A 21,707-nucleotide genomic window follows, 5' to 3' on the forward strand; every position below is an offset into this window, starting at 1 on the left:
CTGGCACTTCTGAGGTCAGCAGTTAAAAGTCAGCAGCCAAAGCTCCCACAGTGAACAGGCCATTTAACTTGGGGATGTGTGTGTTTATATTTGTATTGTTTCCCAAATTTCATGTGGATAGAAAAGCAATTTATATGATTTTATTTAATTGCAATGAATTCGATTTTAGTAGGGAAAGGCGACTGAATTTTCAGATTATTTAGTGATACATATACTCTCTAGGGCTGACAGGTATAGAAGGGCCACTCTAAAGCACAATTCAAGGCTGTTTAAAGCTAGTATTTATTTAAAATGTTTGACATTGTTTCTGACAACTCACTTTATAATGGTCTTTGTAAATTCTGATACTAGTAAATTGCTTCCAAATTGATTTCCTTAAGTTCAGCAAGGTTAACACATTTGTAATTGTTTACAAGAAAAATTTTCATTTTTTTAAAAATAATTTTTACCTTACTTAAACATTTTGTTAATGTTTATTTATTTTTGAGAGAGTGGGGGGAGGGCAGAAAGAGAGGGAGACACAGAATCCGAAGCAGGCTCCAGGCTCTGAGCTGTCAGCACGGAGCCCGATGCAGGGCTTGAACCCAGGAACCATGAGATCATGACCTGAGCCAAAGTTGGACACTGAACTGACTGAGCCACCCAGGCTCCCCAGTTTTTACCTTATTTTTTTTACTTGAAAAGGAATACTAAATTTCCTTATCTTCTGGTCCTTTACTGTACAATTACTAGAGATAAATCAAAACTGGATGATCATATATCCCAGTCTCCCTTTGATGTAAGCTTTTATTAAAATGTAACTAAACTTATTATACAAAAAGATTCCGGCAGAACTTTATTCCCTAACATATTTTAGTAAGTCTACAGTTACTTTTGCTGTTTTCCTTACTCTTAAGCAAGAAAAGTATCATAGCTTTCCTTAATCTGTTTGCTTATTTTAAGGGTAAAGTGTTTTAGTACTGATAATATTAGAAATAGTTTTAGTGAAATAATAAATTATAATAGACCACTGAACTAAAGAGTGACTCTGCCATGTGTTTTTATAGGAAGCAATGATGTTTACAATAATGGCAGAAGCTTGCAGACTGATCTGGGAGCTCAAAAGGAATGCACATTTCTGGCCCAAATCCTGTCTCCAGAAACCTCAATCATATTAATAATTTGAATAAACATTCTTAACATCAAAATACATACAATGTCCGTAATCTCTATCATTTATTGAGCATTAACACCATAACAGGCACTTGTGCCGAGCACTTGAATAACAAGTATTCAAGAGCTTTCGTTCTCTGACACCTAGCTAATTCTTTTTGCTGAGCTGTTCAGAATAGAAAAGCTTCAAAAGTTCTTACTTCAAAAGCTGCTCTACTCACAGTTTACCCAAAGCAAGAGCAAAGGACTTGTCATTTCCCCAGTTCTGTGGAGGTAACCTTCAAATTGGTGTCTTCTCGATAATCTGCACTTGGCCTCAGGATGGAGAGGCTGTTGTATTGCATGCAGTGCCAATGTCAACACAGGCCAAGTAGGAGGAGCTTTAGCCTTTCTTCTCCATTTGCTTCCTGACCCTCCCATTTCTATTCTAGAGTCTCAAAAATCATCTGGAGAAGTAACTGAGGAAAATTGAATTTTTACTTCCCAACCACCACTTATTTTTTATAATCTATTTATTCTTATGCCTCTATTTCATCTCTTGAAACCTTTATGGATACTTTGCAGGAACATAACTTACTATGTGGTGTAACCAGGGAATTCATGAAGATGTCCTATATGTCAATGAACTGATCATTTCTCAGCCCGAACCATGAAATGCTGGACCCGTTGGCCTACTGTCCATCGTGCTGAAGGCTGTCTGGAATAATTGCTGTCGTCAGTCTCTACATCCATTTCATGCAAATTCAGTCATCACTGAATGTTCAGTTGCAATTTGCCATTAAGATGCTTTCATTATAAAGGGATACTGTAAAAGATAACATCTGATTTTACTTGTTACTTTAGGATAAAAAATATCCTTCAATAATATAGGGTCATAAAGGAAAAAACAATCACTATTATGCATTCCTGCCCCTTGCTAAAACAATATTTTTTACCAATTTTTAAAAATTTACCAAAATTAAAAACAAAAATCTATCATATAAATACATATACTTTATCTTTTAGTGTTAGATCATGTTTATGTACTTTAATAGATCCTAAGTTCCCTTTTATAAAAATTTAGTTTTAAGGGTGACTGGTTGACTCAGTTGGTAGAACATACGACTTGATCTCTCCGGGTCATGAGTTAAAGCCCCACCTTGGGCATAAAGCTTACTTAAAAAATTAGTTTTACTGTAAAGAAATTTAGTTTATTAAACATTCCAAATTATTTCTAATATGACTTATTTTTTCTAAATAATAGAAATCTCATTAATATTAAATCAAATCCAAAATGATTCTCCTGTATCTTTTATCCATGCTATTTTAATTATAGAACATCACAAAAAATTTTCACCTTCAGAATTATTAAATAAATATACATATTATGAAGGAGGTTTATATTTAATAGGCTGAAAATGTAATTTATGTTTGGGATTTAGATTTTTGGCACCATTATTAAAATATAGAGAATTTATATTGCCTTTATGCTGAAAAGCTACACAATAAGATTTCAGTAATTTTATATTATGTTAGTATATTCATATAATACCCATATCATATATGCATATCCTCACAGGTTTAAGTATATCTATAATTACAAGGGATGAGTTTGATTGTGAATGTTACTAAGAGCAGAATAGTGTCAGACAAAAGACATGCCGTTTTATATCCTTTAATTAATTTATCTATAATTTTAGTCACTGTACTGCCTTTTGAAAATATTTCCCAAACTTTGATTTATTGTCAGATGTGGCATTTTCATAAATACTTGTTTATGGCACTATTTGTAGAATCATAAATGTGTCATAATGTGCACTCACTACGGCTGATGGTATAATTACTGGATCTACTCAGTCTTCTTGAGATTCCCCTTTTTGAATGTTCATTTTCCTTGTAGTGTTTTTGCTGAGAAAGTTCATTGTGGTTCCTCTTTGTTTCATCATGGGGAATTGTGTTTCTTAAATTGTTCAACGCATAGTCCAACCTCTCTGCCAATTGCAGAATAAACTAACAGTTGGTTCACTTTATGGTAATAGGGATATTTTTTCACTAATAATATGGTTATAAAATTTTCTCAGTAAAGTTTTTATAAATCAGTTTTTACAATAATGCCTTTCTTCCTTCCCTTAAACAGTAAAACTTCCAGGTCTCAGGACTTATGTTGACCCACACACATACGAAGACCCTACCCAAGCGGTTCATGAGTTTGCTAAGGAACTGGATGCCACCAACATATCCATTGACAAAGTTGTTGGAGCAGGTAACCACCACAGTAACCCCACTCTCTATCTACATGTTAATTACAAGTTTGCAACTGTGAATAAGAATGCTGCCTAAGAATGTGCAATTTCTCAAGCCTAAGTTATACTGCTGTGAAAAGGGACATTTTTCTGATTTCAACATCAAAGGCAGGCAATAAATAAATGAAGGAGTATTTAATGGAATGTAATGATTTCAAAGGTGCCAGACTTGCAGACTCACAGACCATGGCCAGCTTTTTATTTATTGAATTTCAGAGGCGGCAGCCTCAATAGCTCAGTCTTCCCCTGACTATGCCGATCATGTGTCACAAAGCCTATTTGACTAAACAGGGATAACAGGATAAAAGTGCGTCTTACTTTAAACAAGCTCACTAAGTGAAAATTTTGAGTTTGTAAAACAGGCAATTTTAGAATCCTCTTTGGAATTACAGTAAAAAGGCGACACAAAGTAAAATCATCAATGACGCATTTTACACAAACTTCCTCAAAACTATCTTGAGTGGATAGTTTAAATAACATAAAGTGCTCCATTTTAATACTTGCCTATAACTTTATATAGTTTAAATTTTTGTCGAAGTTTGTTTTCATATAGATACATCTTCAATCTAATCATTAATGGACTCAATTATAATCCCATTAACAAACAGCTCTGGAGTGACTGTGAATAGCAGTTGCCTTTTTCCAATAAAAGTTACAGATACTTATAAAAATAACACTCTTTTTACATTTACACATAGACACAGGGACATCCACTGACATTCAGTGTGCATTTGACTAAAACTACTACTCAAAAGTGAAAATAAACAATCTTGTACAATAGTTCTGCTCCACCATCTCGTTCTTCAATATTATTTTAAAAATATGGGGCGCCTGGGTGGCGCAGTCGGTTGAGCGTCCGACTTCAGCCAGGTCACGATCTCGCGGTCCGGGAGTTCGAGCCCCGCGTCGGGCTCTGGGCTGATGGCTCGGAGCCTGGAGCCTGTTTCCGATTCTGTGTCTCCCTCTCTCTCTGCCCCTCCCCCGTTCATGCTCTGTCTCTCTCTGTCCCACAAATAAATAAACGTTGAAAAAAAAAATTAAAAAAAAACAAAACAAATGCAAAGTAGTTATGTTGATGTGGGAAATAGAAAGACTGAGAAACCAACTCATTGAATAGTGAGTAGCATCAGATCATGTTTCCTTCAAGTACTATATTTATGACGGATGCTTCTTTACACAAATGTGCATATAATTTTCTCTGTTTTTCTATACATCAAAGCAGTATTTAGAAAGGTAGCAGTATTTATTATTCAAGCAGGAAAATCTGAGTAAGTCATATTATCTAAATGAAATGATAATTCAGTAAATCTTGTCCTCTAACTTTATTAGTATTTCAACCTGCTAAAACTCACCTGTGCAGGTGATATTCTAATATGAAACTAGTAATTCATAAAAGGAAAATAAAGCATGCGCTTCTTTTTCCACAATTAAGACTTAAGAATACACACATTCATCATATATCTGTGCTAATCCAGTGAACACAAATAAATATCGATTACTGTCTTTGATTTGTACATTTCTGCTTTGTAAACTGCTCTGTGGTGCACATGGTTCTTGTAGCTCTGGTGTTACTATTGTCCCACAAGAGTGCACTGTTCTCCAGCATGGAAACCTCAGGAGCATACGTAGCACAAAGACTTTGCACAATCAAACGATATGAGAAGGAGAAACTCATTTATGCTCAGCCAGTGTCTAGAGGCCAGACAGACGCATGGGGACCTTGAACTTTGGGACCCTTTCCACTAGTAAAAGCTTATCTAGAGAGATGTTACTTATAATGCTAGAACACAGTGGTGTGAGACAAGACGCACTCATTAAAAATGGTATCTGAGGGGCGTCTGCGTGGCTCAGTAGGTCGAGTGTCCTACTTTGGCTCAGATCATGATCTCACAGTTTGTGAGTTCAAGCCCTGCGTTGAGCTCTGTGCTGACAGCTCAGAGACTGGAGCCTGCTTCAGATTCTGTGTCTCCCTCTTTCTCTGCCCCTCCCCTGCTCTCTCTCTCTCTCTCTCTCTCTCTCTCTCTCTCTCTCAAATAAACCTTACAAAATGGTATCTGATAAATAAAACAAAAGGAAAGGCTACTTACCCTGAATCATTGAACAATCAGTCCCTGATGCTCATGAAAGATCAGGACAGATCAGCTTTGTTCGTTTCTTTCTTCAAACATATTTGTAAAAAATGTGCTCCATTTTCAGGATTTTGCAGCCAATATCCTCATTTTCCTTATTTTCCTTTTCCTAAGGACAATAAAACTATGCCTGTTTTGTTTGCAAACAAGTATATCTTCAAGGTCGATTATTCTTCTCCTGGAAGATTTCAGTATACTATTGTATGCATCCAATTCTAGTCTGTCTTGATTAGCCTTTCAAGGGTAGAATATGAAATCAAGATTTTGAAAGCTATCAATTTTTCTTAACATTTTCTTTTGCAAAATATAAAGTATCTACAAAAGTACCTGAAATTGTCTAATAGTATAATGGATAGTATAGTATAATACTACCCATTTCCACAACTACTCCAATAACAACCTATTCATGGCAAGCCTTCTTGCATTTATATACTTACTCATTTCCTATATCCTTAAAAAATTTTTAAAGTAATGTGCATAAAAAATTAATAATTATACTACATTGATTAGCAATTATCTTCCATTGTTAAAAGGCTGAATCTTGTGGTCAATGACAGAACTTTCACAGTCAAATATGAAGAAAGACCCTATTTGTGTGGGCTAATTCTCTAATTTTCTGTCAGAGGTTTCACACAGGAAAACAGGAATAACAGAAACTCTCATTTATACATTGGATAATCAGAAGAATTATACTAAATAACAAATAACAAATTTAAATAACAAAATTAAAATTAAGCCACAAATTAACTTTCTCAAAGTAGTAAATTTTTTAATAATGGAATGCACAATGACTAAAATTCCCAGTTTTATTCTTCAATCCAACCAGTATTTCAGGATTAAATACTGAAAATTTCTGAAAGTAGAATATATTTAACTCCTATTCTATGCTAGGCATTCACATGGTATTTAATTTTAGATAGTTATTGTCTCCATTTCTCTAGATGAGAAAACAAGATCTAAAAATCTGAATGGCCTATAGGCACATGGTTGTTCGTTGGGAAACCAAAATTTGAATCTTTTTTTTTCCAACTTCAAACTCCATATTAGACACTGATAATTACACTAGTGCCTTCTTCTAACATTTTTGTGAGGATTAATTGAGATAATTTATGACCAGTGCTTAGTTGACACATCAGAATTGTTCAATATGTATTTTCATTATGCTTCTTTTATTAAAAGAGTAGGAGAATGGAATGTGAAGCAAGGGAAGAGTATCATTCTACTTAAACACAAGTAGATTTTTTCTTCTATTTTAGATGAAATGAGTGTAAGAAATTTTATTTTGAACAATTTTGTGTTGTGCATCTTAAATCAGAATATAGTGTACCCAGTCCCATAAAACATACTTCATTTCAAAGGACAAATGAAAACTACTGCAGTTATTGGATTAAACAATCAAGCAGTGCTGTCCAAGTGATCTTATAGTTGTGCTTTTACTTAGAAATGACAGGATCTAAGGTTTTTGTTTTTTGTGTTCGTGTGTGTGTGTGTGTGTGTGTGTGTGTGTGTGTTTTCTTATAGGTTCAGAGCAAATTGAGTAAGACCATGTAAAATTTGGCTAGGTGGAAAGATCAGGCATTGCATTTGACCAAATTTGTTAATTTTTCCAACACAGTTGTTTATTAGGAAGATAAATGAATTAATGTTTAACATTTCTATGTTTAGTATAACATTTTGGTGACCATTTCTAGTATTTATCAGATGAAATAATCACATTTCATAGTTTGGGGTTTTTAAAAATGAGCATTACTGAAACATTTTCTGAATTTTGAAGGTAGATATACATTTACATATGTCCGATATTTCCTTGAGAAGGAAAGGAACGCTAATTGACCCACTTGAAATTTGAACTCTTCCTCTGATCTCTCCAGTGAAGGACTTTTACAAAATGCTGCCCTTTACAAATACTTGTCCAGCATGACATTAACCCTGTTATCACCATCATCATCACAACCATCTCTTCTTAACATTAATACAGAATTTGACATTTTAAAAAGCATTTTTGTATTCATTCTTCAATGTGATCTAACTCTTTAGCAGTAGATAGATAGTGTATCCTTCTTAAGGTGGGTCTGAACTCAGAGAAGAAAATAGTGGCTAACACATAGATTACACTATGCATCTTTACATACATTAATTCATTTAATTACAAAAAAAAAACCCTCATGAGTTAGATGCAATTGGTGTTCCCATGTTATAGATAAGGAGAGAAAGGTACAGAGAGGTTAAGACATTGGTTCAAGGGACACCTGATTGGCTCAGTCAGTTGAGCATCCAACTGTTGATTTCAGTTCAGGTCATGATGTGAAGGTTCATGAGCCTGGAGCCTGCTTGGGATTCTGTCTCCCCCTCCCTCTCTCTGCCCCTCCCCCACACACATGCACGCTCTCTCTCTCAAAATAAATAAATAAATATTTTGAAAAAAGATGCCAGTTCAAAATCACAGTAAGTGACAGAGGCAATTCGGCCCTAGAATCCATTCTGTGTCCTACAGCACTGTATTGTCTGTCCTGCAATCTGCTGACAAGTGACTTGTCACATTGAATAAGTGGCGATAACACCAAAATTTAATACATGGTCCATTGCAGCATATTGACTCATGATAACGGCAGAACTTTCTTTCAGAAAATAGAAATGTATTTATGGATGCTTTCTTATGGTTTGCTCAAAGTTAATGTTCATGCAGCATGAACTGGAGCTCTCTGGCAATGTTCCAATAGCCCAGTATAAGGAAAGGAAGTCTTAGTATTGCTTATAGATTCTAACAATGATTTACTTTGCATTACAATTCTCCTAATATTCACACTCTATAATGACATATTCTTCCTTGGATTTCAAAAGATCAATGAATGTTCTCAAGCTCTACCCCTGATTCTCCCTATAATCCTAAAGAACACTCTAGCCACAGATATTGCTATCTTCTCTGTATTCCTTCAAAGGGAAGAAATTAGACCTGCCTTATTTAGCATTATAACTCTGTGTTTTTCAGTATCGGTCATAGTGTTGCCAACTGATGGGTGTTTATTTTTAAAATGTATAAATAACTGCTTTTGGACCTTATGTGACTTTGACAAGTTACAGCATAAGTCATGGTTTTGAAACAGTGACAAAATTGGATTCCTGAGAAAGGGGTCAAGTCTGGGGAAGTTTAGAGCTTCCTGGAGAGAAGCAAGTCATTTGTAGTAATGCAGCTGGTAAATCAATAGGACAACCTGCTGCTTTTGTGGGTTGAACCACTTGCTTGAACAAAATATAGAGAAGAAGCATCTCACTTCTTGACAGCTTCTCTCTTGCTGAGCCATGGGGCATGGAGCTTGTACAAAAACTCACAGTGAGAAGGTTGGACCAAGAATCCTCTGACATTCCACAGACAGCCTAACAATGAATTATGCAATTAATCCTTTTGAGAAAAATCTCTCATTTGGTATTAAAAAACATTTTTTAAAGTGTTGTACAAATCAGATCTAGTAATCTGCACAATATTAGGAATTCCTCTGAACAAGGAGCATTCTATGCATGGTACTACTTTGTGGCAATTACCGTGACAAGCAGTGGGACAGAGAAATGAATGTAAAGGGCCTCTGCTCTCAGGAAGTTCAAAATAGGATGAAAGAGTTATGGGTAAATCTTCTCAATAGCAATATATATGAAAATAGTGCCCAAACTAGTTCTAGGCAATTTTATACCAGTAGGATTAGACTATTTAAATGTTACCAACATTCCAAATTCAGTAGATTCTGGATTAATTGTACATTTAAAACAGAATTTTTTATTGAAGGCTTTGAAAATATTTACAGTGATTCTGTAGAAAATATGCTACCTTTTTTTGAAAATAGTATATTCATCTTCCTTCCAGAAGCTCAGAGAACTTTACAACTCGTATGTCAATAATGCAACATGCCAATACTCCAATAAAATGAATTGGTAGCAGATGCTTCTGTTCTCATTTTCAGAGAGTCTGAGTATATAACTAAAATGGTCCTCTTATTAATAACAGAATGACTAGAAACATCTGAAATTTAATCCATTGCTCAACCGATAATATCTATGTTGGTCTGTTGATTAACCTGAGGAGATGGTGGCTATGAGAACAAGGAGCTAAAACCCTGTTTTAGCCTTCCTACTTTCCTCCTGCTCTTTCATAGTATATTGTTCACAGTGTGGTACTTCAAAATGTATGAGGCTACTCACAAGGTCCATTTCCTACTAGGTTCTGGATGTTCTGGGGTTTCTTAGGGAGTCTCCAATTATCATGTTCTCAATTAAGTTGGAGATTTAAGTGTATATCGTGCAGGTCAAAGGTGTAAATACTTTGAATGGAATTACTGACAGGGAACAGTTTATTATCTCTTATTATCTGCTAATAATATCTGAAAATCTATTATTATCTGCTGATAATATTTTTATTATATAACTCCTTACCTTTTGTTGTCGTTTTGTTATACTAACAGGTGAATTTGGAGAGGTGTGCAGCGGTCGCTTAAAACTCCCTTCAAAAAAAGAAATTTCAGTGGCCATCAAGACCCTGAAAGTGGGCTACACAGAAAAGCAGAGGAGAGACTTCCTGGGAGAAGCAAGCATTATGGGACAATTTGACCATCCCAACATCATTCGATTGGAGGGAGTTGTTACTAAAAGTAAGTCAAGCCAAAAGATTGACTTTTGCCTATGTTGAGCAGAGGTTATTTAAACCCTAACTCAATCATTTCAGAATTTTGACATTTTTTTCATAGCTATGTCAGTCCTCACAGAGACTATTTGGGGTTGCCATGTCTTTCTTCGACAAGAAAGCAAAGGCCTTTAGTATTATATTGAAAGTACTACTCTACATCCTTAAAAATTGAAAAAAAATTAAGAGCTAAAAAGAAAGGACCACATTAAGACACATTGATTAAAAGGCAGTTAAGTGAATTGTGGAGAAGTCTCTGTTACATGGAGTAACAAGGCAAAACGATGACTCAGTTTTGACAGGAATTGCGGAACTCCCAGCTAGCTGCTTTTTCTTTTACTGTTCACCAGTTTTAGTTAAACTTCCAAATCTTTACCCCCCTGGCTTTAGGGAAATTATGGGGGTTTGGGGAATACTTCTGAGCTGTAAAGAGTGGGATCACATTAGACCCAGGGCCTTTTCCTGGTTCTCTGTGGATTTCAAATAATTCTAATCTAGAGTCCCAGATGGATTTTTGACTGGTCTGGGGAAACTCTGGCTCACAGCCCATGATAGAGATCTGAACTTATTTCCATGATAGTTTCTCCAGCCAGACTCAAAAGGAATCCCGTGAGGCAGATATGTGATTTTTGGCTCCAATACCAATGAAAACCTCTTGAGAATGCTCTAGGATTTTTTTTTCCTCGAGATTTTGGAGCACAGGATGAAGAATAAGCTAAATTGGCAGCAAACTACTTAGAGCGAAAGACAACATATGGCAGGAAATTTGGCATCCTTTAGGGGATAATTCATTGGCACCACATTTACATATTCTATGGTTACCAACAGACATTACACATTAAATTTTTCACAATGATATTTTTCTTTAACATTACATGGAGCACTTTCCAAATGGGACTAATACCTATTCTCATCTTAGTGTGACTAAAAAGGCAGTTCCTTTCTCACAAGAGCATGGCATAATTGAAATGTACTTTCAATTTGGTTTCCTTTAGAGTTTGTAATATAATAAATGGGATTAAGAACTGAGCAATGTAGAATTTAACCATAAACTGGAAGCCCACATTAAGTGTTGTAAGAAGCATTTTTTCCCTTCATGCTCCTAAAAATTAGGCCATACTAGTAATAACACTGAAATATTTTCTGATGAAGATCTTGTTTTAATTTTTTTTTAAGTAATGATAAAAACACAGTAGTAGTAAGGATTGGGATCCTTTGTTCCTCCAGGGCCAGACCATACAACTTAATGTTTTAATAGTCAATTAGCCATTTAGTCTCCTTTATAGCATCCTCACCGACTGGTTGTCCAGATCTTGAGCCCCACTAAGGAGGAAATGCATTTGTACTTATGTAACCATTTTTCTTTTAACCCAGTTTTCATAAGGTTTTCTTTATGCATGCACTGTTATGTGCCCGAAAGTGTACTATGGACATCATTTCATTCTCACTACTCCCCTGTGAGTTAGATACAAAATTCCATTTTACATTTGAACAAACAGTAACTACAAAGAGCAAGTCGCTTGTCTAATTAGAAAGTGCTAGAGATGGCATTGGGAACTTGGTCTGTTGGTTTCACCTCTGTCCCCAACCGTGAACAAAAATGGGTTTCTAATTTTCATCTTGTCTTCTACTTATTCTTTTATATCTTGATTTTTTTTTAATTTTCCCTAATAATTTGATCGTACCAAAGACTCCCTCAAGCTTCAACATTTTTCTGGAGATCATTAATAACCCTTAACATCTAAAACAAAATGTAAACACTCATAAAGGGCAAGAATCCACGTTACTTATAATCAGTGACTAAAATAGAACCTGGATCATGCTGGATACTTAATTTACCAATGTCAAGGAATAAAGACACTGATTGATTGATTGATTGATTGATTGAATGAGGAACAGAGCAACATCTTCTTCCTATAGGTCTTTCTTCAGTGTTTGTTCTTTAAATTGAATGCATGAAGTGCAGTTGTGTAATTGCATGTATCGCTCAGAGTGATGGAAAAAAATCGTTATATTTTAGCATGGGCAGAATTATCACCTAACTTCAACACCTACACCTAAGAAAAAAATGAGATAAAAATGACAAACTAAATATTAGGTTTAAATTTACATTCATTGATAGGGTCTTATATTTTATCAAATGTAAATTGATTTTTTGATTTCCAGTGTTATGTATTATTGAAACTAATTTGTTACATTTGACTAGATGTTACCTATAAATTCATTTACTGAATGATGAGCAATATTAAACCATAATTATTATGGCAGGATTTCTTGAAATATAAAAATGAAATAATCAAATATGAACTATGGTCAGTTGACAAAGAGAATCATAAAACAATCCCCAAGACCAAAATGCAAAAAAAAAAAAAAGTTGCATTGAGAAAAAAAGACTCTAAAAACCACAGGTATTATCCATTAAATACCTTATTCAAGTCTGATTCTGTAACATTCTAATATGGATTACAACTGCCTATTCTTAGGGTGAAAGTTCTAAATTTGATATGTCTCCCTGGTCATATAAGCATGTAAGAGGCTGCCAAATCTGACTATACAGATCCCAGTCATCTCATATAGTGTGAACATAATAGGGTAGCAGACCTAGAATTAGATTTTGAACTCTTTTAGTGGCATATTTAAAACCTCTAAGTCTGGTACCCTATAACATCGGAGAGGAAACAGCAGTCCTTAGAATAAAGTTAATATGTTGCATTTAACATATAAATAAGGCAATTTTATCACCAGAAGTTATTCATCCACTCCTGTTATTGTCTTTGTTCCCTGAGAATATATGACTATTAAAACAATCCAATTGCAAAGTTTAGAAACATACACACACACACACACACACACCCCAAGAGTGATGTAGAGCTTATAATTTAATAAACAAACCTGTGTTTTAAGGAAGAAAAAACAATTATATTGGTATCTGGATTAAGAATCAGAGGATCAGCGGCACCTGGGTATCTCAGTTGGTTGAGCATCTGACTCTTGGTTTCGGGCCTGACCTGAGCTGAAACCAAGAGTCAGATACTCACCCAACAGTCTGTGCTGACAGCATGGACCCTGCTTGGGATTCTTTCTCTCCCCCTCCCCTGACTGTGTGTGTGCTCTCTAAACAAACAAACAAACAAACTTTAAAAAAAAATCAGAGGTTCAGAGTTTAAGTTTTGACTCAACCCAACTGGTTGTGAGACCGTTGGCGAATCAAACCAGTCACAGGGACTCATTTTCTTCACCTGTAATTTGGAAGAGCAGTTCTACTTCACTATTTCCAGATACTTTAAAGATCAAATAAGATTATGTAGGAATACATTGTTAAGTGAAATAGAGCCATGAAACTCTAAATTACCACTTCTGGTAAGCTTGAGATTTTATCAGTTAATCTTGGCTGTGTAGAAAAAAAAAATTCTTGAAACAATTCCCTTTTTTGCTCAATGATAATTTTTTAAACTACTGCTATTAATTATATGCTTGAAACACTAGGTCTGTTATAATGTATCATTTTCAAGTCTTTTAGAGAAAGCCCTTTATTCAATCATTATATTTTCATTTATTTGAATTGAGCCATAAACAATTTTAATGATACGTTTTGAGCCTGATGGTATTAAACAAGAGAAGGTGAGAGAGTCTCTGATCTTCAAAGTAGCAGAAAGCTGGGGGCACAGTCTCTGCTCAGAACTTGGTACTAACATGTGTTATCAATTTTAGCTGGAGTTCAAAAGATGGAACTTGTTTTTAGCAAATGTTTGATATTTCTGCCATCACACCATTAGTCAAATGATGTTGATACTCCAAGAAGACCTCCATTGGCCACCATTCATCCAGTGAAATAAAAGGAATTATACTAGATAAGGTTGATGTGTTTTTGTATTTGGAGAGGGATTATTTTCTGAAAATTAAAAAAAAATAATAATGCAATTTAACTATAATTTTGCATCATTAAGGAATACAGTGAGCAGAACATTAGGACAATTTCTCATAATTAAAACATTTCTATGCTGGTATGAGCATCCACCTTCCACCAAAAGCTTAGTCATTTGTTTGTTCTTTTCTATCTCCTGCATATATGATAAAAAAAAATACCGCTGAAATAAGACATCATTCTGTGGTGACGATGCCAAATTCTTGCTTTGTCCTGTTTGCTTCTCTCTAAGGGTTTTCTTCTGTACTTACCTTAAGGGTACTAACTCCCTGTAGTATTTAATGTAGTCCATATATGTGTTATGTTTATTTTATTAATAATTTGTAGAAGTAGTTTGTTAAAACAAACTCTGGTAACCCAAGTTCTCATGCGTTCATGACTAATCTGAGAAAGGAGTCGGGAGCCTCTCTGTCTTAGTGTCCACAACAACAAAATTAGGAAAATCTTTGCTGAATATATTGGAGAAAAACATAAGACAGGGAATGCTATTTTTACATGCTTAAGAACTTTCTTTATTTTTCCAACATTGCCCATTTATATCTTTTGGTTATATTGGCCACATTTGAATTACAAAAAAATATGTTGTTGCCTATTTTCCCCATTTAAATAATATGAACTTATGATATTTTTGAAAGGTTAAATGCAACTTAACAACATTTGTTAGAGCATGACACATGTTCCCAAAGACTGACTTTTAAAGAGCACTAGTTTAAATATACAATAACTCTCCTAAAGAAGAGCTATAATTATATACTTACTTAATAACTGTCTGAGTAATTCTAGTCATACACAAATTCTTGCAGAAAGTGAGAAAAAAAACCACCCCTATTTCATGAGGTTAATGATATCTTGATACCAAAGCATACAATAATATTTTCAGAGAGGAAAACAACTGTAATTCATGAACAAAAACTCAGTAACACTCGAGTAATTGTAAAGCCATAGCTAACAATGTATCATAAAAGATACTATATAATTCTCAAGTTTAGTTCATTCCAAGAAGGCAAAGTTGGTTTACTATTTAATCATTCTGGAAATTCACATTAATAGAAAAGAAAAAGCCAATCTCAGTGGATGCAGAAAATAAACACCTTAGTTTAAAAAGTTTTCTTAGCACATCCTACATAGAAAATATGTATGTTTGATAAATGTAAAAACCCCAAAACAAAAACAAACAAGCCTACAAACATCATATTTAGTAGTAAAACATAAACACATTTATTTTAAAGTAGAAGTGAGAATGCTACTATTACCACTTTAATTCAGTAATATACCTAAGGCCTTAATTTCTATAGTTAAACAAGAAAATAAATAAAAGGTAGAAAGCCTGAAAAGGGAAATGCTAAGCTGTCCTTATAAAATCAGACTGAGCACGTTCAGAGTACTATATTTATTAATTATTGTTGTACTTATGCAAATAAGCTTTGTATTCAAAGGGAGAGTAGAAATATTGCTCTTGTCTTTTTTAATTTAAGTACAGTTGATGTACAATGATATATTTGTTTTAAATGTACGGCATATTATTGACCACGTTGCCTATGCTGTACTTTTATCTGTTCCTGTCTTTGAAAGTATTAAATTTTGTTTCAAATTAAGCACAAATAAATTTTAAAAACATAAAGTCAGTTAAATGTAAAGCATTCAGCGTACTGAGATTGATGGAGCATGGTTGTTTAGGAAGACTTGGGAGAAAGTGTTTCTTAGCCTAATTTTTAAGAAAGAGATTGTCCTTAGACACCCTGAAATGATAGACATGAGATGATCAATTTTTTAAAATGTTTATTTATTTTTGAGAAAGAGAGAGACAGAGTGCAATTGGGGGAAGAGGCAGAGAGAGAGGGAGACACAGAATCTGAAGCAGGCTCCAGGCTCTGAGCTGTCAGCACAGAGCCCCACGCGGGGCTAGAACTCACAAACCGTGAGATCATGACCTGAGCCGAAGTCGAAGGTTAAGTCAATCGCTTAACCAACTGAGCCACCCAGGTGCCCCGAGATTATCAATTTTAACTGGCACTCTGCTAGGTGCTAGTTTTAGAACATAACCAACATGGAGTTGGTTCCTGCCCTCATTAACTCCTAGACCAGTGGATGTAATAGGAGTCATTTTGGAAATGAATAATGTCTTGACTAAAATTGAATTTGGAAAAGATTACCCTGTAGTTTTATATGATAATGGGAAACCACAGAAAAACACTCTAGGTCATCGCAATATCTCTCTCAGTCAGACATAGTACGTGAAAATCTAAAACCGAAACATTTTCTTTCTAATCAAAAGTGATTCTAGTCTTTTTTCCTGGGAATAATGAGGTGTATTTGTCGTTTTTTAATTTTTAATTTTTCCTTCTCCTGTGTATGCTTTCTGGCTTCCTCGATTCTAGCTCCATGATACTAACAATGAGTGCAGGCTGCTAAGGTCAAAGTTTTGATTTTATAAACCATACTCCTGTGTTTAGCGTATGTTTAAGTCTTTTGAAAATGAGACATAGAGTATGTGAGATACAATTACTGGTAATAGGAATTAATAGCATTTCTTTTGAAAATGAATTAAATTTCAATAATTATTTTTAATTTTATTTTTTTAAGTAATCTCTACATCCAATGTGGATCTTGAATTTACAACCTCAAGGTCAAGAGTCGCATGCTCTACGCACTGAGGCAGTCAGGCACTCCAATAATTTTTAATATTTCAATCATTGATAAATACTTTTTATGTTTTAATGAAAACATTTTAATCTAAAGCCAATATTTATTTGATAGTTGAAATAAAAATCTCATGTATGGCTGTATATTTATTACATTTTCCTGCTCTTCTTTTTATAGAAAATGTGATTAGAAAGTTGTGGTTGGAATACATGGTGCTGAACATGGAAATCTTAGTTTTCAAAATCACATTTCTTCTGTCATCAAACAGTGGTTCATGATTAGTAATATATCTGAGCCACTGGGGATAGTTGAGGAAATGAACCAACTGACTGTAACAGACTGATTTGTTTCCTGTAACCCTTTAATTATAAAAGGTCATAATTTTATCTACACTCAAGAATCAATTGAGGAACAAAAGCAAAATTCCTCTGCACAATTTGCTTTGCTCATTTTTATTGGAGTTTCACTTCAGCCAGTTATCCTGCAATAATTTTGGTGAGTTTAGTATGGATACTCAGATGCATTTTAGGATTTCTGAGGGCGGCGAATGATACAAGCTCTTAAAAATACATATGAAAGAGCATGCAAACTTGGATAGAAATACAATGCATCCATGTACGGATGAGCTGATATTTTATGATTTCCAGCTGTATTTAATACATGTTAGAACTGGTTCTCACCACTGTCATGGAGAGTTTCTTTTCCTTTAACCCTATTTATATAATCAAAAGCACAAGTGAAACTAAGGCAGAATAGACACTTAGACACTTAAAAAAAAAAAAGAAAAAAAAAGTTAAAAATTAAGGCTTTCCAAGGTAGAATATTTGTGATTTTGTTTATTCTTTGTCTGTACGTTTGGGTTTGCTACATCTTTGAACTTAATGTAAAGCATATTTTCAGACTTGCCCATCTTAACTGATGTGTTTACAAATACCTAAAGTTTAGAGCTAAATACAGCCTGATCTGATTTCTGAATGGTCATGGGGCTTTGGCTTAACTGACTGGTTTGATTTTTCAGCTACTTTTATTTCCCTTGCCAAACATTCCACTAGACATGCTAACAAGAAATGAAATGGTCATAGGGCTGGGAGCCAGAAGGAAACGAGTGATAAGCAAAGATCTAGGTAGTACAAAAACACAGTAACTGGCCACTGTAATTGACAGTTGGCTGTATGAGGCAAACTATCTATGACTACACTTAATGTATGCATTGAATTTTGCAGGCATATTATTCTTCACAGAATTGTATTAAGGCAAGAACATAGAAAATTATAGTGATTATAATCATTTATGGAGAACATGCCTATGAAAGATTTCATTCATTCCTTCGTTCATTTATTTGTTTGTTCATCCATTCTTTTAATTTCGGGTCAGTCTCTGGGATCAGTCTTCAGGCAGTGGATTTACCAGTTCAAGAGAGATAGAAGTTTCCAAGGAAATGTTGAATATTCCTTTTTGTCTTGAATATTGTCAAATCCGCGCTTAATTAGAATTTTGAAGAAGCAAGTTCTGGAGTCTTAAGCCTTCGGATAAATGAATGGCTTTTCAGACATTTACCAGATTAACAAGATATATATGATGTGTTACCCAAAATATATAACTAAATCAGTATCTTAATGGAGGATAGATTGGGATATCAATTGATTGTTACATATATAAAAATTATCTGAAAATTATAGATTTTAAATATATTTTACCTCTCATTAAATAAGACATATAGCTTGGGATGCATTCAAATGCTAAATATAACAAGTATAACCTGCATGATACCAAGCCATAATTCATAACCAGTGTGAGTTAAGAGTTTTTGCCTATGAAAGGAGAAAGCAAGCAAAGAACGCTATTTTCTATCACCAGAATAGCAAACTTTCATGATATAGAAGGAACATATGAGGAAAGCTTAAAAGTGTACTCTGTATTAGGGATGCATCGATATTTGTTAAAGAGCAATTTGCTCAAAGTCTTTCATCAGTGCTCACTCAAGACTTGATTCAGGTTCTCCTGACATGGAAGACAAGTAATTTGCCTTCTTTTTGTAATAGAATGGAATTATATTTAAAACAATATTACAGCAAAAATAAAGGAAGAGAATTATATTGTAGTAACAGTGTAGGCTTTGAAATCAGAGACAGCCATGTTAAGGATTTGCTAGAGAACTAGCTAATTATGTAACCTCAGCTAGTTTCTTAAATCCACTATGCTTTTGGTTGAGGGCATCATAAAATGGGAATAATATATGTTACTAAAGCATAGATGATGTGAAGATGACGTGATATAATGTATGTATGTAATATATATGTGTATATATGTAATGTTATATAATGCTAACTATGCAAAAAATTTACTAGTGTTTCCCATATATAAAAAAATATCCATCTTCCATATTTCTTTTCTTTTTGAAAAGTTCATTTTGCGTTACTTATTTTCCAAGTTGTTATCATAACGTATATAGAGTATATTTTCAGCTTTGTTCACATGATATTAAAGTGTAACAATAAGGTAAAATGCTAGGCTTCAGAGTTCTCATTTTAATTCAAAATAATCCATAGAATTAACACCCAGCGATCGCATTAAATTATTACCCATGGCTTAACATATATTCTATTTGTGAATCTCTATATAAATATACTTAGCACTTTTGTATCTAACACTTTTTCATATTTTAAATGTTTCCCACGGCATAAATTTCCAAAAATAACAGCATACTCTGTTCAGGTCGCTACTTTTGATTTTATTACTTATTAGTTGTATGACATTGGGTAAGTTAATTACCCTCTATCTCCGTTTTCTCATGTGTAAAATGGAAATGATAATAATAAGTTATCATATATAAAACAATTAAACCAGCAAAGTGTATACAATAAGACCATATAAATACATTTAAATGCTCATTAAAAGGTATAATGGCATTTAAGTCCACATATTTCTAAAATGGTTATTATAAGTTACTGCCAACAACAATTTTAATTTTATTTTCCGTTTAAACATGGATTTTATCATTTTTAATACGTTAATTATACAGATTTTGAAAGTTATAATTATTAGTCTTAATTGTTTTATGAAAATCATATGTAGGATCCATGAAGATGGGGACTTTGATTTACTTGCTCTAACCAGCATAAAAAGGAACACCTAGTCCATAGTTCTATAAATATCTGTAGAAAATACAAATGATTGTGGAAATCCTGGCTCTATCTTGGGCTGGAAAGCAGAAATACTTGATTTTGTAGATCAGCTGAGATGCAGTTAAAGGGAATAAAAGGGGTATATATTAGGTTCACAAAGAGCCATGCCAAATAAGCCAATTTAGATATCATAGGTTATAGGCCCTTGTTCTGAAAACCAATCTTCTTCCTTTTTTTTTTTTTTTTAGTTTTATTTTCTATTGAAAAATGTTTCTTTGTTAAAACTGGGAAGATAGTTTACATTTTTTAATTCATCAGGTGTATCATAGTGTATTCTATATATATTCATCGCATGATATTTGTTTGTTATTTATCATATATCCAGGTAAACCAGTTATGATTGTCACAGAATACATGGAGAATGGTTCCTTGGACAGTTTCTTACGTGTAAGTAGAAGATTTTATATATATTCATATATCTCTTATCCCTATCTATCTATATACACATATGCATAAATGTGGAATGAATGCTAAAGATGTTAGAGGCAACCTCTCATATCTTGCCAGCAATTAGATAACAAAGTTTAAAGTGGAACTGAAATGTGGGGGGTCTAAATAGTAAGAGGAAGACTAAAATTGCATCTTTATCTTGCAGTGTCCAAGGTTAATGGCTTATATTTGTAAAACAAATCTATGCAATCTGCTTCAGCTTTTTGTACTGCCAAGATTCACATTGGCTAAAATAAAAATTAAAAAAAGACTTTTAGTAAGACACAAATAACACTGATATAAGACAAATATTCTCTTGTCTTCACTTAAAATAACCTCAGACTGCTATAGGAAGAACATGTCTCGCTCACATAGAGCTTTGGTCTCAGAAAATGAGCAAGTGTTACAACGCCAAAGTAGTCTTAATTCAGAGATACCATTTTGGTATATGTGCTGCTGAAGCAAGCACCAGAGACACATTTTGGTAATAGATGTGCATCCATATCTATGTTTTAAATATTTAAACTTAGAAACTTTATTTTTTAAGTTACTTCAGTAAAAATTTGTTCAAAGAAATGCAAAAAATTTATGGAAAACAAGGCACTGCCAATCACCAGTGACTGCAGGGATTAAAAAAGACATATACTCTGTCCTCAATATGCTTTCAGCACTATAGTAGGGTGCCTGAGTGGCTCAGTCGGTTAAGCGTCTGACTCTTGGTTTTGGCTGAGTTCATGATGTCTCAGTTAGTGAGTTTGATCCCCTCATCAGGCTCTGTGTTGATAGTGCAGAGTCTGCTTGGGATCCTCTCTCATTCTTTCTCTCTCTCTCCCTCCCTCTCTCTCTCTCTCTCTCTGCCCCTCCCCTGCCCATGCTATTTCTCAAAAATAAATAAATATACTTAAAAAATGTTTTTAAATAAAATTAAAAAATGAATTCAGCGCTATAGAATAGAGAGAGAGAGAGAGAGAGAGACGATAGATAGATAGAAAGATAGATAGATAGATAGATAGATATTAGATAGATAGATAGAATAGGATGATTCATTATCATAGAAGAGAATTCTAAATTTTCTATAAATGAGAAATTGCATTCCTTATTTTAATATTCATGAGGCAAACAATTTTTTAATGTTTATTTATTTTTGAGAGAGACAGAGAGAAAGAGAGAATGCGTGTGCACATGGGGTAAAAGCGGGGAGGTGGGGAGAGAATCCTAAACGGACTCCACACTGTCAGTACAGTGCCCAATGTGGGGCTCAAACTCACTAACGGTGAGATCATGACCTCAGCC

At 34.1% G+C, this 21,707-nt stretch overlaps 1 protein-coding gene across 3 annotated transcripts in view; it reads left to right on the plus strand.

Moving 5' to 3' along the window:
- The window catches only part of EPHA3 (EPH receptor A3), a 353,357-nt gene that overhangs the window by 287,742 nt on the left and 43,908 nt on the right, over positions 1 to 21,707 (plus strand). For all 3 annotated transcript variants that reach the window (XM_027077576.2, XM_027077578.2, XM_053220710.1), the window contains exons 10-12: positions 3,269 to 3,394; positions 10,015 to 10,200; positions 20,311 to 20,372. In XM_027077576.2, the coding sequence (XP_026933377.1) occupies positions 3,269 to 3,394; positions 10,015 to 10,200; positions 20,311 to 20,372 (374 nt within the window). The remainder of the gene's footprint in view (positions 1 to 3,268; positions 3,395 to 10,014; positions 10,201 to 20,310; positions 20,373 to 21,707) is intronic.

Source organism: Acinonyx jubatus, chromosome C2 (genome assembly GCF_027475565.1).
Source record: "Acinonyx jubatus isolate Ajub_Pintada_27869175 chromosome C2, VMU_Ajub_asm_v1.0, whole genome shotgun sequence".
NCBI lineage: Eukaryota > Metazoa > Chordata > Mammalia > Carnivora > Felidae > Acinonyx > Acinonyx jubatus.